Source organism: Crocodylus siamensis, chromosome 5 (assembly GCF_052110815.1).
Source record: "Crocodylus siamensis isolate JL-2025a chromosome 5, ASM5211081v1, whole genome shotgun sequence".
NCBI classification, from domain to species: Eukaryota; Metazoa; Chordata; order Crocodylia; family Crocodylidae; genus Crocodylus; species Crocodylus siamensis.
In genome coordinates this window covers 48,446,127-48,464,378 of record NC_143399.1, presented here as the reverse complement: position 1 = coordinate 48,464,378, position 18,252 = coordinate 48,446,127, and the positions used below count along the sequence as shown (strand labels likewise).

Genomic DNA, 18,252 nt, shown 5'->3' with positions numbered 1-18,252 from the left:
AATGTGGGTGGTGTGTAGGGGTACCACCCCTTTTTGACTGTCTGGTACCCTAGACCAGATTACTGTCAGTTGGGCGCGTGCCTAACCACTGAACAGGGTGTAACACAGCCAGTCCTGCAACTGGCTGCCTGTCAAAGTAATGACACCTCTGCCCCAGATCTTCTCAGTCTAGTTTGGCAGTATTTAAAGAACAAATCCTGAATCAATGGGAATTTGGAGGAGTAAGAGCTAGCCTTGGACTTTAACAAACTGAAAAACTAAAACAGTTCTCTGGAGACAGGAAATATTGGCGCAGATTTTCCCTTTATTCTTCCTCCAGTGTGCCTGCTCACGTAAATAGGAATCGCTGTGCTGAAGTCAAAAGAGATACACTTGCTCATATCAGCAGAGGATCTGGCCCTTGCAATTATTATCAGAATTGCAGAAATACCTAGATGTGGCACCTGAGGTCAGGGTCTCTGTGCCAGGTGCTGTGAACACATCTGGTGACTGTCTAGTCCTTGCCTCAAGGAACATACAGTCTACAGCACTAGTCTAGATGAGTGACACAGAGCCGGTCCACAGGGCAAATACAGTGTGCAGGGTCAGTCTACAGGTCCAACCCAGCACCTGGGGTCAGCCCAAGGGCCTAATCTGGTATACAGGGTCACGGTTCTCTCGCGTCTGAAAATGTAGTGGTAGGATGAGTGGCAGCAGGAACTGTGGCAATGAAAGCTACCTCCACTTTACCGCACTACCACATTTCCACACCCTCTGGAAACCCTATGGGTCAGATTACACAGTTCCCTGGGCTCCCTCTGACTTATGGACCATGCTTTAACCACCTCTGATCTACACAGACAGAAGCTGGAGAAAAGAAGTGTTTTTGCCACACATATCTGTGCAACCAGCCTTGACAGCAGGAGAGATGGGCTCAATTCTTAACTACTGGAAGCATCTCCAGAAAAGGAGCTGCCATCATTTTCTGGAAACCTCAGAAGAATTAGACATTGTGTTTTCATGGCGCGAGCCTCAGGGAGAAAGAAGGAGAGTTGGTGTAGTGAGACAATAGTGCATGGATGCTCAGTATATCCAGAATCCCTTGTATCATCATCTTTGTGCAGTCACAACTCCAGTGGTCTCCGCTGAGTCCCAAGGACTAAATTCTATTGCACTTACCCAAGTATTATACCACTGCATCACCACTGTATGTCAGCAGAATAATCCCTGATAGAGGCTGAGGTTAAAGAAGCATCATCCTCAAGGGTCTGGCCTCCTTGTTAGCAGGGGTGGCCTGATTTCCAGATGTGCTGATTGCTCACACTTCCAATGGAAATCATTGATGTGTGACAGTGCACCACATTTCCGGAAACCAAGTCCCTTAGGTTCATTCTTTTAACCCTTATGCAGCATGTCAGATACTTATTATGGTTCATTTACAGATGGTTTAAAGATGGGTTTGAATGCCTTGAATTAAAGATGCTGGTTTCAGGCCACTTCCAGTGGTCTACAGAAAGTCACACAAGAATAGGGAAAAACACCCCACAGATGTCAACCAGGCATTGCCAACACACTCTAGGCCAGATCTTTAGCTGGCATAAATGGCATAGGCCCAATGCTGATCTTATGCCAGATGAGATTCTAGTCTGGATACCCAGAGGGGCCAACAACCAGAAAGAAATAAGCAAGGAATGAAAGGACCACCCAGACTGATGGGAATGAAACATGTGCTGAGTTTCTAGAAAAAGCTGCATCCATTGACTTCTGTTACCTGTGTAGCTCATGTAGTTGTTGAATGGGGTTCCAGAGAAATAAGCTTGGCCACAGGTGTCGTTGCTAGGCTCTGGATCATGGCAGAGTTTACTTTTGGGGGTAGGGGCTGTGTCAGCGCAGAGATCTCCCGTCTCCATGGAAGGTGCAATTTCCCTGCAGGGATCATCACAAGATTCCCTCTCACTCACTCCCTTAAAGACGTGGTAGAGCCCCAGAACATGGCCCACTTCATGGACCATGGTGTTGGTATGGCCAGGCATGCCATAATAAGATGGATTGAGGACCACGCCACCTGGAATTACAAGCAAAGTCAGTATCATTAAGAGACAGGCAAGAAGCAGCAGTTACCACTAACCTGTTATCATTTTTTTCTTCCTGATCACAAACAAGGCTGACTTCTGTGGAACTCAGCACCTGGGGAAAGTTGATCACCTCACAGGATCGGGTCCTTTGTGACCTGACCTAACACCTAGGTCATTAGGTCATCTCAGCTCTGCTCTTTTTTCATGTCTCTTCTGAGATAAAACTCTCAGCCATGTACATCCTTAAATATATTTCTCACCTGGCATATCAATTTGAGATTTGCAATGGTAATGCCATGACAGCCTCTGCCTCCCATCGGCTCCTCCACCCCCAGATCACTGCTCTGATGCTCCAATCAGACTGAGAATGACAGAGCTACTGGTGGTGGGGGTTCCCTCTCCCTGGCTGCTCCTGGGGTCCCCGGAAATGATGCCACTCCTGCATGCCCAGCTCCAGGTCCTACAACTGAACTGGGGGGAGGACGGTGGGATAGGGAACTGCCAGGCATCTACCAGGCCCAGTGGGGGCTGCATCTAGGTGTGTGGTGGCATGGACTGCAGAGACCCTGGAAGCAGACAAGGAGGAGGAACCCATCCTGCTTCTGCCACTGCCACTGCCACTGCCCTTGGGGTGACTGGGGTGGCAGGGCAGTGATCTGGAGGTGAAAAGGCTGCGTGTGGGGTGGAGGGTGGATCCAGGGGCTGATGGGCAGCAGCAGGGTGATTTAGAGGGTAGAAGGATGACCCTCCCCCACTCCTTCCTGTCCTATACTGTGGCTAGAGAGCAGGCAAGCATGGCAGGCATGGAGCAGGCTTGCAGCCCCTGCCCACATGCCTGCTTGCCAGCCCTACAGCAACAGGTCTGGGCAATGCACATTAGGCTATAACCCTGAATGTGTGGCTGATCACTAGCACTGGCTAACCTTAACACAGAATAACATTCCTTAAAATGAGCACCTGCTACCTATAGCAGGTAATCTCACACCTAGCAGCTAAGGACTAAATTCAAAATTGGGTATAAAGTGATGCAGATTAAAACCCAAAAAGAGATGGGTCTGCTAACTACCACACTGAATTTGACTTTAAATGTATTATTCATTTTGGAGCGGGGATTCAAAAGCACCTAGTGGAAGGCAATCCAATAAGTCAATCACGCCATGTGCTCCTCACCCATTCACAAGCTTCTGAACCCTCCCTCCCCTCCTCCCCCCTTTGTTTTCAGTGGTGCTTTAGTGTTGATGAAGCTGCCAGCTTGAATAAACTGGAGCCTTCTGTTCATAGCCACTACAGTGCAAGCCTACCCATACTACCTCCACTGAGTGTCCTCATTCTTAATTACAGAACTCAGGAAAAGGCTGTTTATCTTCATGCAAGCCCATTCAATCCCTAGTCTCTTTGCCAGGACTATCAGCAAAGCTGGAAACTGGGTAGGGATTTACAGGGACATGTTGACACCTACTGATGGAAAGCAAAACTGAGACTCACCAACTCACTCTTCATAGCTTACCAAGTAGCCTTCCCCAGTGGTAACCATGACGTGATTGACACCAACATGAATGCGTCCAAGTCAAGCCTCCTAAGGCATTCCCTGCCTTAAAGAATGTGTGTTTTCCTTTCCTAAAAACTGCACATGGATTTAATGCTTACACAAGTGAGGGGCTATTAGGATGGATCAGAGCCAAACATAGCATAGCATTCCCTATGCACCCTCCCAATGCATTGCAGTCCTGACCCTGAGCACCCTCCCTGTTCTTACAGCTCTGGGTCTGTGCTATATTGGATGGAAATATTTTCCATTGGGAACATTTTTTATGTAAAGTTGCTTTTTTTCCATCTAAACTAAGACAATTTCTGGCAGAAGTTTTCATTTCTTCTGAAATTTTAAAGTTTTTTGACAGAAAAATTATAAAGAACAACAAAGGGGGGTTTCCCTCCTCTTCACCCTCTCTCTTCTTTTTTCTATTTTGCTACTGGAAAAGGGAGAAAAAACAAGGGAGAATTCAAAGACGTTGGGTCAGCAAGGCAGCCTAAGAAGATAAATCATTGCAGCTGAGAGACAGCAGTAGTAGGCATACTCAGGCTAATGCTAATTTAGCTAGCCCAGATGTTAATGCAGTGAGATATGGGGAAGTATACAAGCTCACCCAGGACCCTCAAGCAGCTAGCATTTGCTGAAGCTTTTTCTGTCCTGTACTCACTTTTGTTGATATGCTTGCTAGCTACATCCAGCCATTGTGGAATCATGCCTCCAAATGCAATGCAGACATAGCCTCAGGCAGGTTTGATTGAACTCTAGTCTCTGGACCAACTTGCTACACTACTGAGCTACCTCAGGTCTCTTCCTTTTGCTCAAACCTAGAAACAGGATATCCTTTCTAAGGGACAGCTTCGTTCTGATTGTATTGTTCTTGGGTTTACGCCAGCATGACTGGCTGCATCAAAGAAGCTACACCAGATGTGCACTAGGGTAGGACTGAGATCAGGCATGAAGAGGTAGATTCTACCCTGATGTATGTCCTGAGATGGTACTTCAGCAAGGGCAGGATTTGGTTTAGAGGCCCCGGATTTGCAATCTATTACACCAGTATAAATCCCAGGCGACTCCACTGAAGATGCTCTGGGCTTACAATCATTCTATGGAGCACTGGTTCTATAGCACTTTTTCACGCACAGCCACCTCGCCCCCATATCTGCTCTCACTTTACAAGTGAGCTGTAGCCTGCTAGCTGGAAGCCATTCTTATATAGGCTGTGGGCTCCTGAGGTAAATTTGGTAATTTGTAAAACAGCAGTGCACATATGACACTGCAAAATCAAAGAACTGTATTGCCATTAATCAATTAGGTGAGACCGTTCTGGAGCTTAAATACTTCTTGATTGTTCTTCCTGCTGTTTCTCCCAATATGGCATAGCATCCTGGTTTGTGGGGGCCCTGCAGCCTCTGGGACAAAGAGGTGATAAAGTGACAGAGGGTCCCCAGTGAATATGCACCTAGACGAGAGGGTCCCAAGGTCCCAAACACACACACTTGCTGACATCTCCATGGGAGTCACAAGAACAGGGGGATTTTCAGAGCATGGTGGGGGGTAGGCCAATGAGACTGATAGGTTTTACAGGTTCTGGTTCTTGTTTTATCCACCATGTTCTTTATGCTCTTTTTAAATACAAGGATGTAACTGAATGTAGTTTCCCTATTTCCTCGGGGTGGGGTGTTTGCACAACTGGGCTATCAGCTGGCTGCCACAAGCCCCAGGGATGTGTCAGCACCTGGATTGCAAGCTAAAGCTGCCTTCAGCACTGCCCAAACAAGTGCCAGGGGAGCAAACTAGCCTTCCACAGTGCCACAATTTGGGCAGAAGTTTCCTAACGCAGTCCCTGCACAGGTTGCTGCGCTGCCACGGGGTTGACTCACAGCCACGTTCTATGCCAAACCAATGCAAGCTGCACGGTTTTACCTTTTACCCATTTTCTCATCCAGCTGCACCTGAAAAGCAGTGTAGGCCACCCACTTACTTCCCTGAAGCATCCAACAAAACTGCACACCAGGGCTGAGTTTGGCTCATCCAGGTTACCAAGAGGAAAGACCTTCTTTCCCCTGCTAGAAAGGCCAAGGGTGAGTGAGCAAGGGGGCACTCATTCAAAAGGAAACCCTAGCAAATCAATAGAAACCTTTTTCACATTTTAATCAAAACAAAGTACAAGAGGGGGGAAAAAAGCCACTCTCCAGCCAAACCCAAGTCTGAGCGAGGCAGGAGGCTCCCTGCCCAAGGGCTGAGAGGAGGAATGCGCATGCAAAAAGAAACTAATGCTCATAAATACATGAATGGGATGTTAAGAACCAGCATTAAACCTGCAGCACTGACCGCGAAGAACAGCAAATCAATCCATCCGGGTCTGATTGCTCGGGGCACCAGGGGCCCTGAAATCTAATATTCCCACCTTCACACAGAAATCTGAAACTTTCCACTCCAGGGGAATATAACGTTATTCTAATAAGGAAAGAGAGCTGCTGCCGACAGCAACTGCCAAGACCCTGTGCCCATTACCCCCCCGAAAAGGAAAGGCACGGTTTTTTTAAGCTAATGAATGGATGGAATAGGAAAAGAGGAAGGACTATGACCCCCCTCCCTGAATTTCCCTTCACTTCCTCCATCTGTGTTGCTCCCTGGTGAGCAAAGAATATCAACAAGCAAACTGCCCCGAACCAGCAGGACTGCCCTTAGTGCAGGCCCCTAAAAGCAGCTCCAGAATCTGCAATCACTAAAAAAAGGCCTGCACTAGGGGGGTGAACACACACACACACACACAATCCCACTGCAATAAATCTATTCCCCTTCATTTCCTTCCGCCCAGCATCCCACTTCATTGCTGCCTCACCTTTTTTCCCTCCTTTACTTTCACTCTGTATAAACCTGTGGGACTGACTTAAAGACTGATTTATGTGTTTTTTAAATGAAACCCTCACATCAAGCCAGGGTACTCCATGGACATCTTTACATCACCCAAGTGCACTAACCCTGCCAAACGCAAGCCTTTGCCTTACCCTTCACACAAGCTTGACCTTCATCAAAGCCTGTTAAGCTAAAGGTGCTAGTGATGTTACAGAGGCCTGGCTTTGTAATGACACCATTACACATCAGACTAGCAACAGGTGTTTACTGATTTCGCAAAGGCCTGTGCTTTGACTTTGAGATTAACCTTTCATGCTAAAGGTGCTGAGCTAAGACACCCTCTGAAGGCTAAACCTCAATGTCACTGAACAGTCTGAGGCATCCGATCAGCAGCCATCACAACAGCATCTGCGTTGACATCCATCCTCCATGCTACACTGCATGAAGATGTGACTTCAGAAAGGCCCTATTACCATACCAGCTGGTTAAAGGAGTTCAACCATGGAGTTCACAAAAGACTTTTCTCTTGGAATTCACTGGTACATCAAAGCAACACAAAACAATATGCCTAGGTTTACAACTGTTTAGCAGAACAAATGCATCAGAGTACATTGGTGAATCTGGCCTTTACATGCAAGACCTTTACTGGTACTATGCACAATGTTGGAGCAGTGATCATTCACTTGCTGAGTTCCAATGCTGCTTTGCCCAGAGGGCTCCTCCTGCCCTTCTACCTCTGTTGCTCTGGTGGTGCTGCCTCAGTACACCAGGGCAACCCTATAGCTGTGTTACAAGGAGCTCTTCAGGCACTGATCCTTAGAGCTAGCACATAGCCGGGCTCTCTTTACATAAAACAGCAACAGTTGGGCCAAATAATACATCAATGTGAACTTGACACACATATACAAATTATACCACAGAGTCACTATACAGGCAGTCCTCGGACTTATGACACAACTGGTTCCTGAAAACCACATCTTAAGTTGAAATGTTGCAACTCGGAACCAATTTTCTTATAAGAAACAATGTTATAAATGGGGGACTGGGTCCTGAACCAAGGCCCGATACCCTGTTTTCACCAAAAATACCCCAGAATTTTGTACTTGATCAATTATAGATGAGTAATATAGCTACAGTAATGTATTTATATTGTAAATAGCAATCATATTGATTTGGAAGGATTTCTTTGAGGTGACTTTGCTGGACTGTTTGAAGGGCTCTTGGTTGGACTTTTTGAAGGGTTCTTGGCTAGAGTATTATCAGGAGTCTTGGCTGCAGGTTTTTCTGGAGTCTTGCCTACTTTCTTAAAGGAAGTATCCAAGGAAATTTGGACAGATGTTCTCCAGGGAGATGAGTGATGCAGTGAACTTGTTCACTGGAGTGTCGCTGCATCTGATCAAGCGTTGTAAAGTTGAAACTGATGTCATAAAGTTGAAACAGGGTATCAGTTTATAAATGTTGTAAGTGCGAAACATTGTAACTCGAAACGTTGTAAGGTGAGGACTGACTGTAATCAACGGAGTAAGTGCATGCACTCTACCTAGAGAGGCAGGCCCCATTTAGGAAGCTACAGACCTTCAGTGTCACAATGGCACATTTAGGGAATCATCAGTCTCAGCCTATCTTTAGTCCATTGCAACTCCAGCAAGAGGTTACAACAGTAATTAATAATATAATATAATAATTAATAATTTGGCTTAATTATAACCTTATTCCTTTAAATATAGTTTATGTCTTTGATTTTAACTCAATGAAAAATGTGAAGTACCTGCATATTCCATTATTAGGATACTTTGGAACAAAGAAAAGATATGTCACAAAGGCTGCTAACAAACATGGAAAATAAAAAACAGTGCTTTGTGGGAAGAGGAATTGCACCAGTCTGTGCACTTCAGTAGGGCTTTTTGGTGCTTTTATTGAATAGTTTATTGAATCCGCTATTTGATTAAAGGACCAAAAAGCCCTACTGAAATGCATGAGCTATACAGATGTTGGGCAAGCCAGGTCAAACTGACATGATTCCTCTTCTGAACATGTGCTGCGCTCATTGAGGAGATGTGCAAAGCTGAAAGTAAAGTGCTGTTTTTCCCTGCACATCTGTCACCAGCCAAAATAATAAACTTAAATGACAGTTTTAAATTAAGCTTCAGTTCATAAACTAATTAAAATATTTACTTATAAACTTCCAGAAAATTAGCTGGACTCAAAAGGGAAGTGCTGTAAGTTTGGGGACAACATGCTTTATTTTTCATATAGAACAGAGGCTGAAGCCCTGCTTGCAATGGCAAAATTGGATTCAACTTGAACTATTTCAAGTTGATGACACCAAACTCTGGGGTAAGCATCCACACCTGCGGACAGGAGGGTGATCCAGGCTGACCTTGACAGGCTCAAGAAATGGGCAGATGAGAACCTGATGGTGTTCAACACCGAAAATGCAAGGTTCTCCACCTTGGGAGGAAAAGCCAAGGCGGAGAACCTTCTGGAGCCCAGAACTGGATGCAGTACTCCAGCTGCAGCTTCACCAAAGCCGAGTACAGAGGGAATATGACATCCTGGGATTTGCTTGAGAAGCATCTATGGATACAAGCCAGAGTTTTGTTCACTTTACCAGCTGCGATGTCACATTGGTAGCTCATATTCATATTGCGGTCAATCATGACCCCCGAGTCCCTTTTGGCCGTGGCGCTAGTGCATGTAGCACTGTTGAGCCTATAAGCATGATGCGGGCTCTCCCTCCCCCCCCCAAGGTGGAATACCTTGCATTTTTCTGTATTGAATGTCATCAGGTTTTTATCCGCCCATTTTCTGAGCCTGTCTAGGTCGGCTTGGATCACCAGCCTATCCTCAGGTGTGGACGCTTTTCCCTAAGGTTTAGTGTCGTTGGCAAACTTGGCCAGTCCGCTTCTGACACCAATGTCCACATCATCAAGAAAGATGTTAAAGAGTATAGGTCCAAGGACAGAGCCTTGGGGGAGCCCACTGGTCACAGAGCACCACGGTGATTTACTGCCATCGATTACCACCCTCTGGGTCCGACCTCCTCAGCCATCAGTCTGTGATGCAGCCGAGGCCGCAGTTGGCCAATTTTTCCATGAGAAGATCATGGGACACCAGATCAAAGGCTTTTTTAAAGTCCAGATACATGACGACCATCTCTTCTCCCTTGTCCAGGTGATAGGTCACCTGGTCATAGAAGGAGATGAGATTGGTCAGGCAAGACCTACCTGCATCAAACACATGCTGGCTATCCCTCAGGATGTTGCTATCAGCTAGTTTGTCAAGAACGGTCTCTCTGAAAATTTTTTCCAAGATCTTCCCTGGGATAGAGGTCAGGCTGATTGGCCTGTAGTTCTCCGAATCTACTTTCCTCCCTTTCTTGAAGATAGGCACCACATTGGCCTTCTTACAATCTTCAGGCACTTCACCAGAGCGCCAGGAGTTCTCAAAGATCTGTGCCAGGGGCTGGGCTATGATGGCTGCCAGCTCCTTAAGTCCCCTGGGATGCAAACTGTCTGGGGCAGCTGACTCGAAGGTGTCCAGCCTCTCAAGGTGTTCCTTTACATGCCCTACACTGATGTAGGGTATAAATTCACCCTCACCCTGGCCATCCTGCATCGTGTCAAGCAGGGTGGTCCCTTTGGGCTGCTGAAAAACTGCCCAAGATCATCAGAGTCTGGACAAGAGTTTCAGTTGTGAGGATGGATGGAAAAGGCTGTTTCTTAGATATATTATGCAGAAAGTCTCTCAAATATTTACTTTAGAGCTAGGATGTGGGGACCAAGAGATTTGGATCCAAGTAACAAGTGAGTTGGTAATGTAGTCCACAGGGAAAAAAGAAGATAGCAGGAAGATGGAGTGGAATGGAAGGAGGAGCAGTTAAGAACTCTGTTTTGAGCTTGAGCTTATCTTTTATGAGGGGATACCAGACATAGCCTGAGATTTTTGTCTAGACAGAAGGATACAGGTCTGGCATGGGGATCTGCTAGATCAGGGGTCAGCAACGTTTTTGGGTAGAATGCCAAACACACCCACAACCTCGACTTGTAAGATGTTAGCATGCCAGGGGTGTGTGGCAGGGAGCTCTGGGGGGCCTGATCCTTGTTGTGGCAGTGAAGCCCCGGCCACATCCCCACTGTCCACCCTGTGCCATGCATGCCAAGCAACATGCCTTCACGTTCCACATTCTGGGATGCGTGCCGGGGGGTCGTCTATCCCTATGCTAGATCTGTGAGTCATCAGTGTAGAGAAAACAGCTCAATGTCCACTTCTAGATGATGCTAAGAACACAGCCCTCTAGGACACCCACAAGATGAGCGAGGGATGAGAAGGATTCTCTGTGAACACATTGAAGGGAAAATTAGAAAAGAGGAAAGCCAGGAGAGGGTAGAGTCACAGAAGACAAGAGAGAACAAGAATTGAAGAAGAGCAGAATTGAACATTTCAAGAGAACCTGGGCAAGTAAAAGAGACTAAGAATTTGAGCTCTGGGTAAGAAAAACACATGGATTGGCAAAAGCAGTTTTAGCAGAGTGCAGGAGGCAGAAGCCAGATTAGTGAAGGTCTTGAAGGGAATTCAAAGGGAGGAAGTCCAGTCAGTGATGGCAAACAGTGCTTTCAAAGGCCCAGAGATGCTGGGATATGGGAAATGGCACAGTAGCTGGAGAAGCAAGTGGGATCAAGGGTAGTGTGTTCTCTCTCTTCCTCCCTCTCTCTCTCTTTTAACAGGAGAAATGACAGCATGTTTTTAATGAGAGGGGGAAAAGCCAGAGGAGAGAAAAGGAGGAGGTAAGAGAGTGTTCACCGAGGGAAGGGTTAGAGAGAAAGGGCATATGAGAGAGTCTTGTGTCTGACAGGGGAGTTGGACAGCCGTGTCACAGTGTATCATAGTTTCATTTTAGAAGAAATCACTGAGATCCTGGCCAGAGAGAGAAGTGGAGGTAGGAGGAGAAGGTTTGACAGCGGGCAGAAAGGTAGTAAAGAGGCAACTCACATGGCAATTGCGGGGATCCAGTTAAACTGAAGTAGCAGAGGAGTTTCACTAGGATGATGGCAAAACTGAAGGAAGAGAGAACAAATCTGTAATGAAAGAAGTCAGCCTATTTGGGGCTTTCAACCAGAGATGCTCCACTGCCTGGGAGGAGGACGGGAGGAAGTAGATACAGGCACCTCCTGCTTAATGCTCTTTCACTTAGCGCTATTTCGCTATAACGCTCATTTGAAATTGACACCCGATTTAACTTAGTGCTCAGCGAGTTTCACTATAGCACTTGCGGTCACCATTTTGGGTCATTAAAAACAATTGCGGTCGCTATCTTGGGTCGTCATATACTTTTGGTTTTGCTTAACACTCCTTTCATTTAATGCTCAGTTTTTCAGGAACCAATTAAGAGCACTGGGCAGCGGTTGCCTGTATTGGTAGAAGCCAGGGTTGGTGGTGAGCTGAGCAGACCTCACAAGAGAATAAGAATAGGAGCTCAAGGAACAGGAAGAACCAAGCACCAAAGCTCTGCAAGAAAGGGAAGAACAGGCATGTCCCCTTTTTATCTGATTACTCTCAAGTAAACACTACTCTCTCGTGTCCCCTCCCCTGCTTCTGGTCATTGTTACCGACTTCCTCTAAACTGGTTCTGTTTCCGCTATGTTTCTTCTGAGATAAGAAGAACTATACACGCAGGTAAAGTTGATCACTGATTTACACGCTGGCCTTATAACATTCTCAATTTTCTTCTCTCATTTTTTCTAGCCCCCCCAACATTTTCCTTACTGCTGTGCTCTGGGCAGAGGTTCTCATTGACATCTTTGGGTTTCTGCTCTACATGGTTCAATTTATTTAGAACCCTGCAATGCACAGGAGTCATTCAATGAGCCTCTTCCAATACCTACTACCTCATGTTTCCCAGCAATGAATTTCAGCTGCTTCTATGTTCCCCATTCATCTGGCTTGGTTATGGTTAGTTCCCCTCTGATATTTCCAAGATTCTGAACTTGGACTCATTTCAGGTTAGTCAAGAGTGATCCCCAACTACTTACTTCTTTCTCCCTTTTCCAGAATGTTAGTAGTTTCATTAAACCTCACCATCTTTGGGTGCGCCATGTTGTTAATCTGCCAGTTAAAAACAGCCCATTTAACCTTATGCTGTTTTCCATCAAATTCCCTGCCTAACACACACTATACAAAGTGCTGTTTGTGTAATGGAGCCTCCTCAGTATGCCAGCCAGCCGCAGTGTGCCTCAGTGTGGGTGCTCTCCAGTGCACACCCAGGGGTGCCTTCTCCCCTGTCTCCGTGTTTGTCCCAGCGCATGCTATTTTGGTGTGCTTTGCACCATGTTTTTTTCTGGGGTTTTTTTCTTTGCTATTTGGAAATCCCAGGGGCAAATTTTGCCCCTGAACTGCAAATTAGCAGAGCTGCACACAGTTTAATGTGCAAAATATAAGCACAGTTCAATGTGCAACATGTGCACTTTGTGCCCCGACAAACTGCACATGCCTGCATGTGTAGACTCAGACATTAAATCTAAAAACCATTCATGCCAGAGTGTTGAGGAAGGTCAAATCCAGATGCAAACTTCCCAGTTCTGGCTTAATGCCAAGACAACCCCTCTTTTCCCCTCCAAACTTTGCTGAAGTTTGGCTCCAGATCTTGATCCTAACTTCACAACTGATGTCCATCTCTGCTTAATCTTATTTCTGGGATCTGAACTCTAGTCCCAGATGTAAATGTAAGCCTTTGATTCATCCAACTACTTGCCACTCTTTTGTACACTAGAAAGTAAAGCAACTGACAGTGTCCCAAAGAGAATGAGTAAGGCTGAGGAGCTGGTTGTAAGAAGATTACTGGCAAACCCAAGTAGTTTAGAAAGTCATTTCTGGGAGCAGAGTTCATGGCGATTTGCCTTTTTTAACAAACAATTATAGCAATCTGCAATTGAAAAGCTGGTCCTGAAATCCACTGAGCTGTGAGCTTTCAGCACACTGAAGAAGGAAAACTGGCAAAAATAACATTAAAACTGGTCTCTAATGATCATGTAAAACTTTTAGGGTTGAACATCCTGCACTTGTAAAAGCAGAAGGTCTAGATCTGGCGTGCAGGTGCCAGGGGTAATTACTTCCAGTTACTTATTGAGAAACACTTAAGATGTTTTGACTGCAAAGTGTAAAATACTCTGCCAGAAAAGCCTGAGACTAAAGAGGCAGAAAGTGAGAGAGGCAGTGTGAAAGCGAAAAAAAGAAGAAAAAAAAAAGAAACGAAGGAATGAATGAAGAAAAAAGACAACAACAACAACCAAAAGAAGGAAACATGAACCACATTTAAATGCCCCTTCCCTTTGGGAAGCAACTTCTACTAACCCAGTGATATTGGGACTGACACTAAAGGCCGACCCTGTAGGTGGCTGAAATCTGAGGGAGTCTAGCCATCAACTTCAGCAGATGTTGGCTCAGGATGAAAGCAAGTGACCAGACCTGCCGTTTGCCTGCTCATGGGTCATTTGAGTCTCCAGTTGGTTGGTTGTCCTTGAAATAAATAGAAACCTGGAAAATCATATACACTGTTGATCTACACTACGACTGTAAGCCTGGTGCCTCCCTTTCCTTTCCTTTCATGCTGCATCATCTGCAATGTCTTGCCTTTCTACTGGATTTGATAGTGGTGAATACTAAGATGCAAGAGGGAACAGGACCCTCCTTCTGACCTTGTTCACTCCATGTGAGCATGTATCAGATGTATAACTCTGTGGTCACAAAGAAAGAAAATCTGAAGAACTTTTTTGAACTTCTGAAAACTTTTATTTGGCTTCATTGCAACAAGTTGGGACCGAGTCATCTTTCATCCTAAGCCCAAGGGCTGCCTTAAGGCTTTTGGAAGTCATGGACATAGTGTTGATTGGGGGCCTCTAAGCAATTAATCAAGGGAAGTGGTGCTTGCTTCTACCCTGGGGGTCTTCAAAAGGAGGCTAGATAATCACCTACCCAGGGTCATTTGACCCCAGCTTTCTTTCCTGCCCATGGCAGGGGGTCAGACTTGATGATCTGCTCAGGTCCCTTCCGACCCTACCGACTATGAAACTATGACACTATATGACAATGGTTGTGCTTGAGTGCCCAAGTCCTGCATTATCCCATGCCCAGTGGGCCCATGACTTGTGATGGCACTGCTAAGCCTACTCCTTACATTCTGCACCCTGAACCTCCCTCTGTGCACATCCTCAAATTCCTTTGTTACCGCCACAGTCAGAGACTCTTACTTTGCCTGATGCTTCTGTTAATTTTCTTGTGGTCCTTTCCATAGGCCCTCTGGCAAAGCATCTTTCTTCCTCTCTTCTGCCCGCTTCCTGAGGGATCAGTTGACTCAAATGTGACAGCTTCCCGGCTAAGTGGCTTGCATGACTCCTGCCTCTGAAGCCCAGTGAGGTCAATCAGAACCATTCCATTGATTTCAATGGGCTTTCAAAAATCAGATCTCTGTTCCCGCTGCCCTCTCCATCCCCTTTGTGAGCAGTAATTAGGAGCTATCCTCTGTGGATCAGCCATAGGGAGACACACAGACTCACGTGTCACATGAGGGAGCTGCCTTACCCAGGTGGCTGAGGGCTTCTTTATCCCATGGCCAGGTGGCGGCACCAGCCAGCTCCTCCCGTACTGAACTGGCAAAGTAGACATTGAGGAAGTGTGTGCTGTTCAACTGCAGCGCCTCCTTCAGCTCCTTCACACTCATGTAGGCCCTGCAGGGACAGGGGTTGGGAGACAGTCAGCAAAAGTATCAATGCAGCAGGAAGGAATAGACTGGTGCAGGGCAACATCATAGGAAACGTGCATGAATAACAATAACAGCAGCAGACCTGGAGAACCCATCACAAGCTTTCTGTGAGGGCCAACAAACAGTAGGAAAGTCTGAGAAAGTTTGGATAATTCTATGGAGATTTCCCACAAGATTGTGAACTCCTTCCCTTAAAGCTGTGTCACAGCATATTTGTTGAAGGGTTTGGGCAGGCTGCAATTAAGCAAATATAAATCATTCTTGTTAACCATCGTAGTTCCATAGTTTAAAGTGGAGTTCTGCTCCTACAGTAGGCATATACATTTGGACAATGGGACAAGGAAACCCAAAAGATGAGTGAAAAGAGAAGGGAGAGAAATGGAAAGAGAAATAAATGAGTGGCTCCAGGGGACAGAGAACAGGGAAAGACTGCCTCAGAGAAGGGAAAGGGAAGGGGCTGTAACATAGAGAAAAGAGAAGGGGAACACTAGAGATAGAAAAGGGGATTGCTCTAAAAAAAGTGAGGAGGAAAGGTAGTAATATACTAGCTTATTTTAGGAGTCACCTCAAGTCTCCTTAGAAGGCCAGAATCCCCTTGAAACAAGCATGGAGGAAGATTCTTGCTTTTTCTCTCTCCCTCTACTCCTACCACATTTATCTTCTTCACTGACAAACCCTCGCTGCTGCCCTGCCGTAGGACTTTTATACCATGTCCCCGGTGTGCTAGCTCTCTGAGCATCCACCCAAGCAATGGAGGCTGAAGGACAAAGCCATTCAAATGGCACAGGCAAGTGCAAAATAGAGCCTGCTGGGGCAGACAAGCTGCCTGCCAGCTGGCCAAAGAGTGAATACAATGAAGGTGAAACTCTGCAAAAGCCTCTTTGTCATTCATTGCAGTGAGACTGCAAAACCACTAAGCCCATCTCTGGAGGATTGAGGTGACAATAGGATCAGGCATGGCACTCACCGTCACACCAACTTAGGTACAATTCATAATGGCTGTCAGGCCTCATGCTGGCCTGTTCTAGGGATGATGCCAAGCTGCACCAGGATCTTCTCAGAGGACTCATGTTTCAGGAAGGCTCAAAGTCTTCCAGAGCACCTGCCCCACAAAGAGATCATGCCTGTCCCCCTGCACCTGGCCAACTTTTCTGGTCAGTTCAGAGTGGACCTCACCATGATTCCACCAACTTCCCAATCTCCTTTACAACAGGCAACAAAAGGGCACGAAGGCAGCAGCAATGCCTGACCCCTACAGGGAGAAGCTAGATTGGAGAGGGGATTATGCTGTCAACCCTCTTCCTGGCCAGCTGTGCCGGGGCTAGATGCAAAGTTACTCTTATAGGGAATCTTATCATCACCTTCTGAAGTATCTGGCCAAACTACAAACTGGACAGTAAGTGAGTTAAACAGAGCCTGTTGGCTTAGAAACAGTATTTAAAGGCTTGTTTTGGGGGGAATTGGCTTATAGGTATAGATATATGGATTATAAGGGTTCAAGATGAGCAGCAGGGGTTAACTGATTTGTAAGAGCCTGGGCCTCACAAGCATTGTGAAGGAGAATACAAAAGCAGAGACTTGAGAATAACAAAGGGTCCCTCCCTGTTCCTTCTCATCTCCCACCTGGGTTCCTCCTCCTTCTCCTCCCCAAGTGGGGTCCCCACCCCCATCTCTGTCCCGCAGGAAGGGTCCCCAAGGCCACCGTGGACCAAGGGCATACCAGTAGCCCGTCTCATCCACCCCACTGGAGGGGGGCTGTGGGCCTTTGCATCCCACCTCCAGACTGCTGACACCTAAGAGAAAGAGCCTCAGAGTGCAACCTGGATCTTCACCAGATGTACTTTAACTCTAATAGTTTCATAGTTTCATAGTTTCTAGGGTCAGAAGAGACCTGAGCAGATCATCTAGTCCGACCCCCTGCCATGGCAGGAAAGAGTACTGGGGTCAAACGACCCTGGCAAGATGTTCATCTAACCTCCTCTTAAACACCCCCAGGGTAGGAGCCAGCACCACTTCTCGTGGAAGTTGGTTCCAGATCCTAGCCGCCCTGACCGTGAAATAGCGCCTCCTGATATCTAACCTAAACCTACCCTCTCCCAGCTTGTGACCGTTATTCCTGGTCACTCCTGGCGGTGCTCGAGGGAACAGTGACTCTCCCAATGCCTGCTGATCCCCGCTGACTACTTTATAACAGGCCACAAGATCCCCCCTCAGCCTTCTCTTGTGGAGGCTGAACAGGTTCAGGTCCCGCAGCCTGTCCTCATAGGGCCTGCCCTGTTGTCCCCTGATCATGCGAGTGGCCCTCCTCTGGACCCTGTCCATGCTGTTGACATCCCTCTTGAAGTGCGGTGCCCAGAACTGGACACAGTACTCCAGCTGCGGCCTGACCAGTGCCGCACAGAGGGGGAGGATCACCTCCTTGGACCTGCTTGAGATGCATCTGTGGATGCATGCCAAGGTGCGGTTGGCCTTCCTGACTGCCTCTCCACACTGTCGGCCCATGTTCATCTTGGAGTCAATGATGACCCCCAGATCCCTTTCCGCCTCCGTGCTGACAAGCCCTAGGATTGGTAGATATAGGATTGTTTGTATTGTTGCTTTTCTGTTATCACTCTGTATCAATAAATCCACCTATTATCAACTACCAGGTGCTGTGGTCAGACTGAGGGTTGTGCTCACCCAGAACAAAGATATAAGGGCTGGGTCCAAATCCAGTGCCAACAGGGCCCTGCTGGGCTCTTAATAAGATAATAAACCAAACCCAGGGAAACATGAACTTAGCAATGGTGGCACAGGCTGCACAGAACTGGGAGAGTACCAAGAGCTCCCCCACATGGCTCTGTCTATGCTGCTCAGGCCCTAACCCCTCACAGAGGAGAAGAGTCTGAAGCAGTGGTGATAAGCAGGGAGGCACAGAAGTGTAAGAGCCAAAGTCTCACCTCTTGCAGTGCCCTAAATGGAAAAGGCAAGGTAAGCTGTGACTCTGGAAAGAGCTCTGCCAAGGACCATTTTATAGGGAAGGACACATGCCAAAGCTGCTGGCAGCCTTT

General features: G+C 46.8%; 1 protein-coding gene across 4 annotated transcripts in view; it reads right to left on the bottom strand.

Annotated features, from left to right (window-relative positions):
• The window catches only part of PAPPA2 (pappalysin 2), a 177,471-nt gene that overhangs the window by 101,657 nt on the left and 57,562 nt on the right, over positions 1 to 18,252 (bottom strand). For 3 of the 4 annotated variants that reach the window (XM_090047138.1, XM_090047140.1, XM_090047139.1), the window contains exons 4-6: positions 15,022 to 15,167; positions 14,691 to 14,777; positions 1,751 to 2,044 (exon numbers count right to left, since the gene is read on the bottom strand). In XM_090047138.1, coding sequence (XP_089903264.1) covers positions 1,751 to 2,044; positions 14,691 to 14,777; positions 15,022 to 15,167 — 527 coding nt within the window. The remainder of the gene's footprint in view (positions 1 to 1,750; positions 2,045 to 14,690; positions 14,778 to 15,021; positions 15,168 to 18,252) is intronic. The other variant, XM_090047141.1, reaches the window with a different exon arrangement.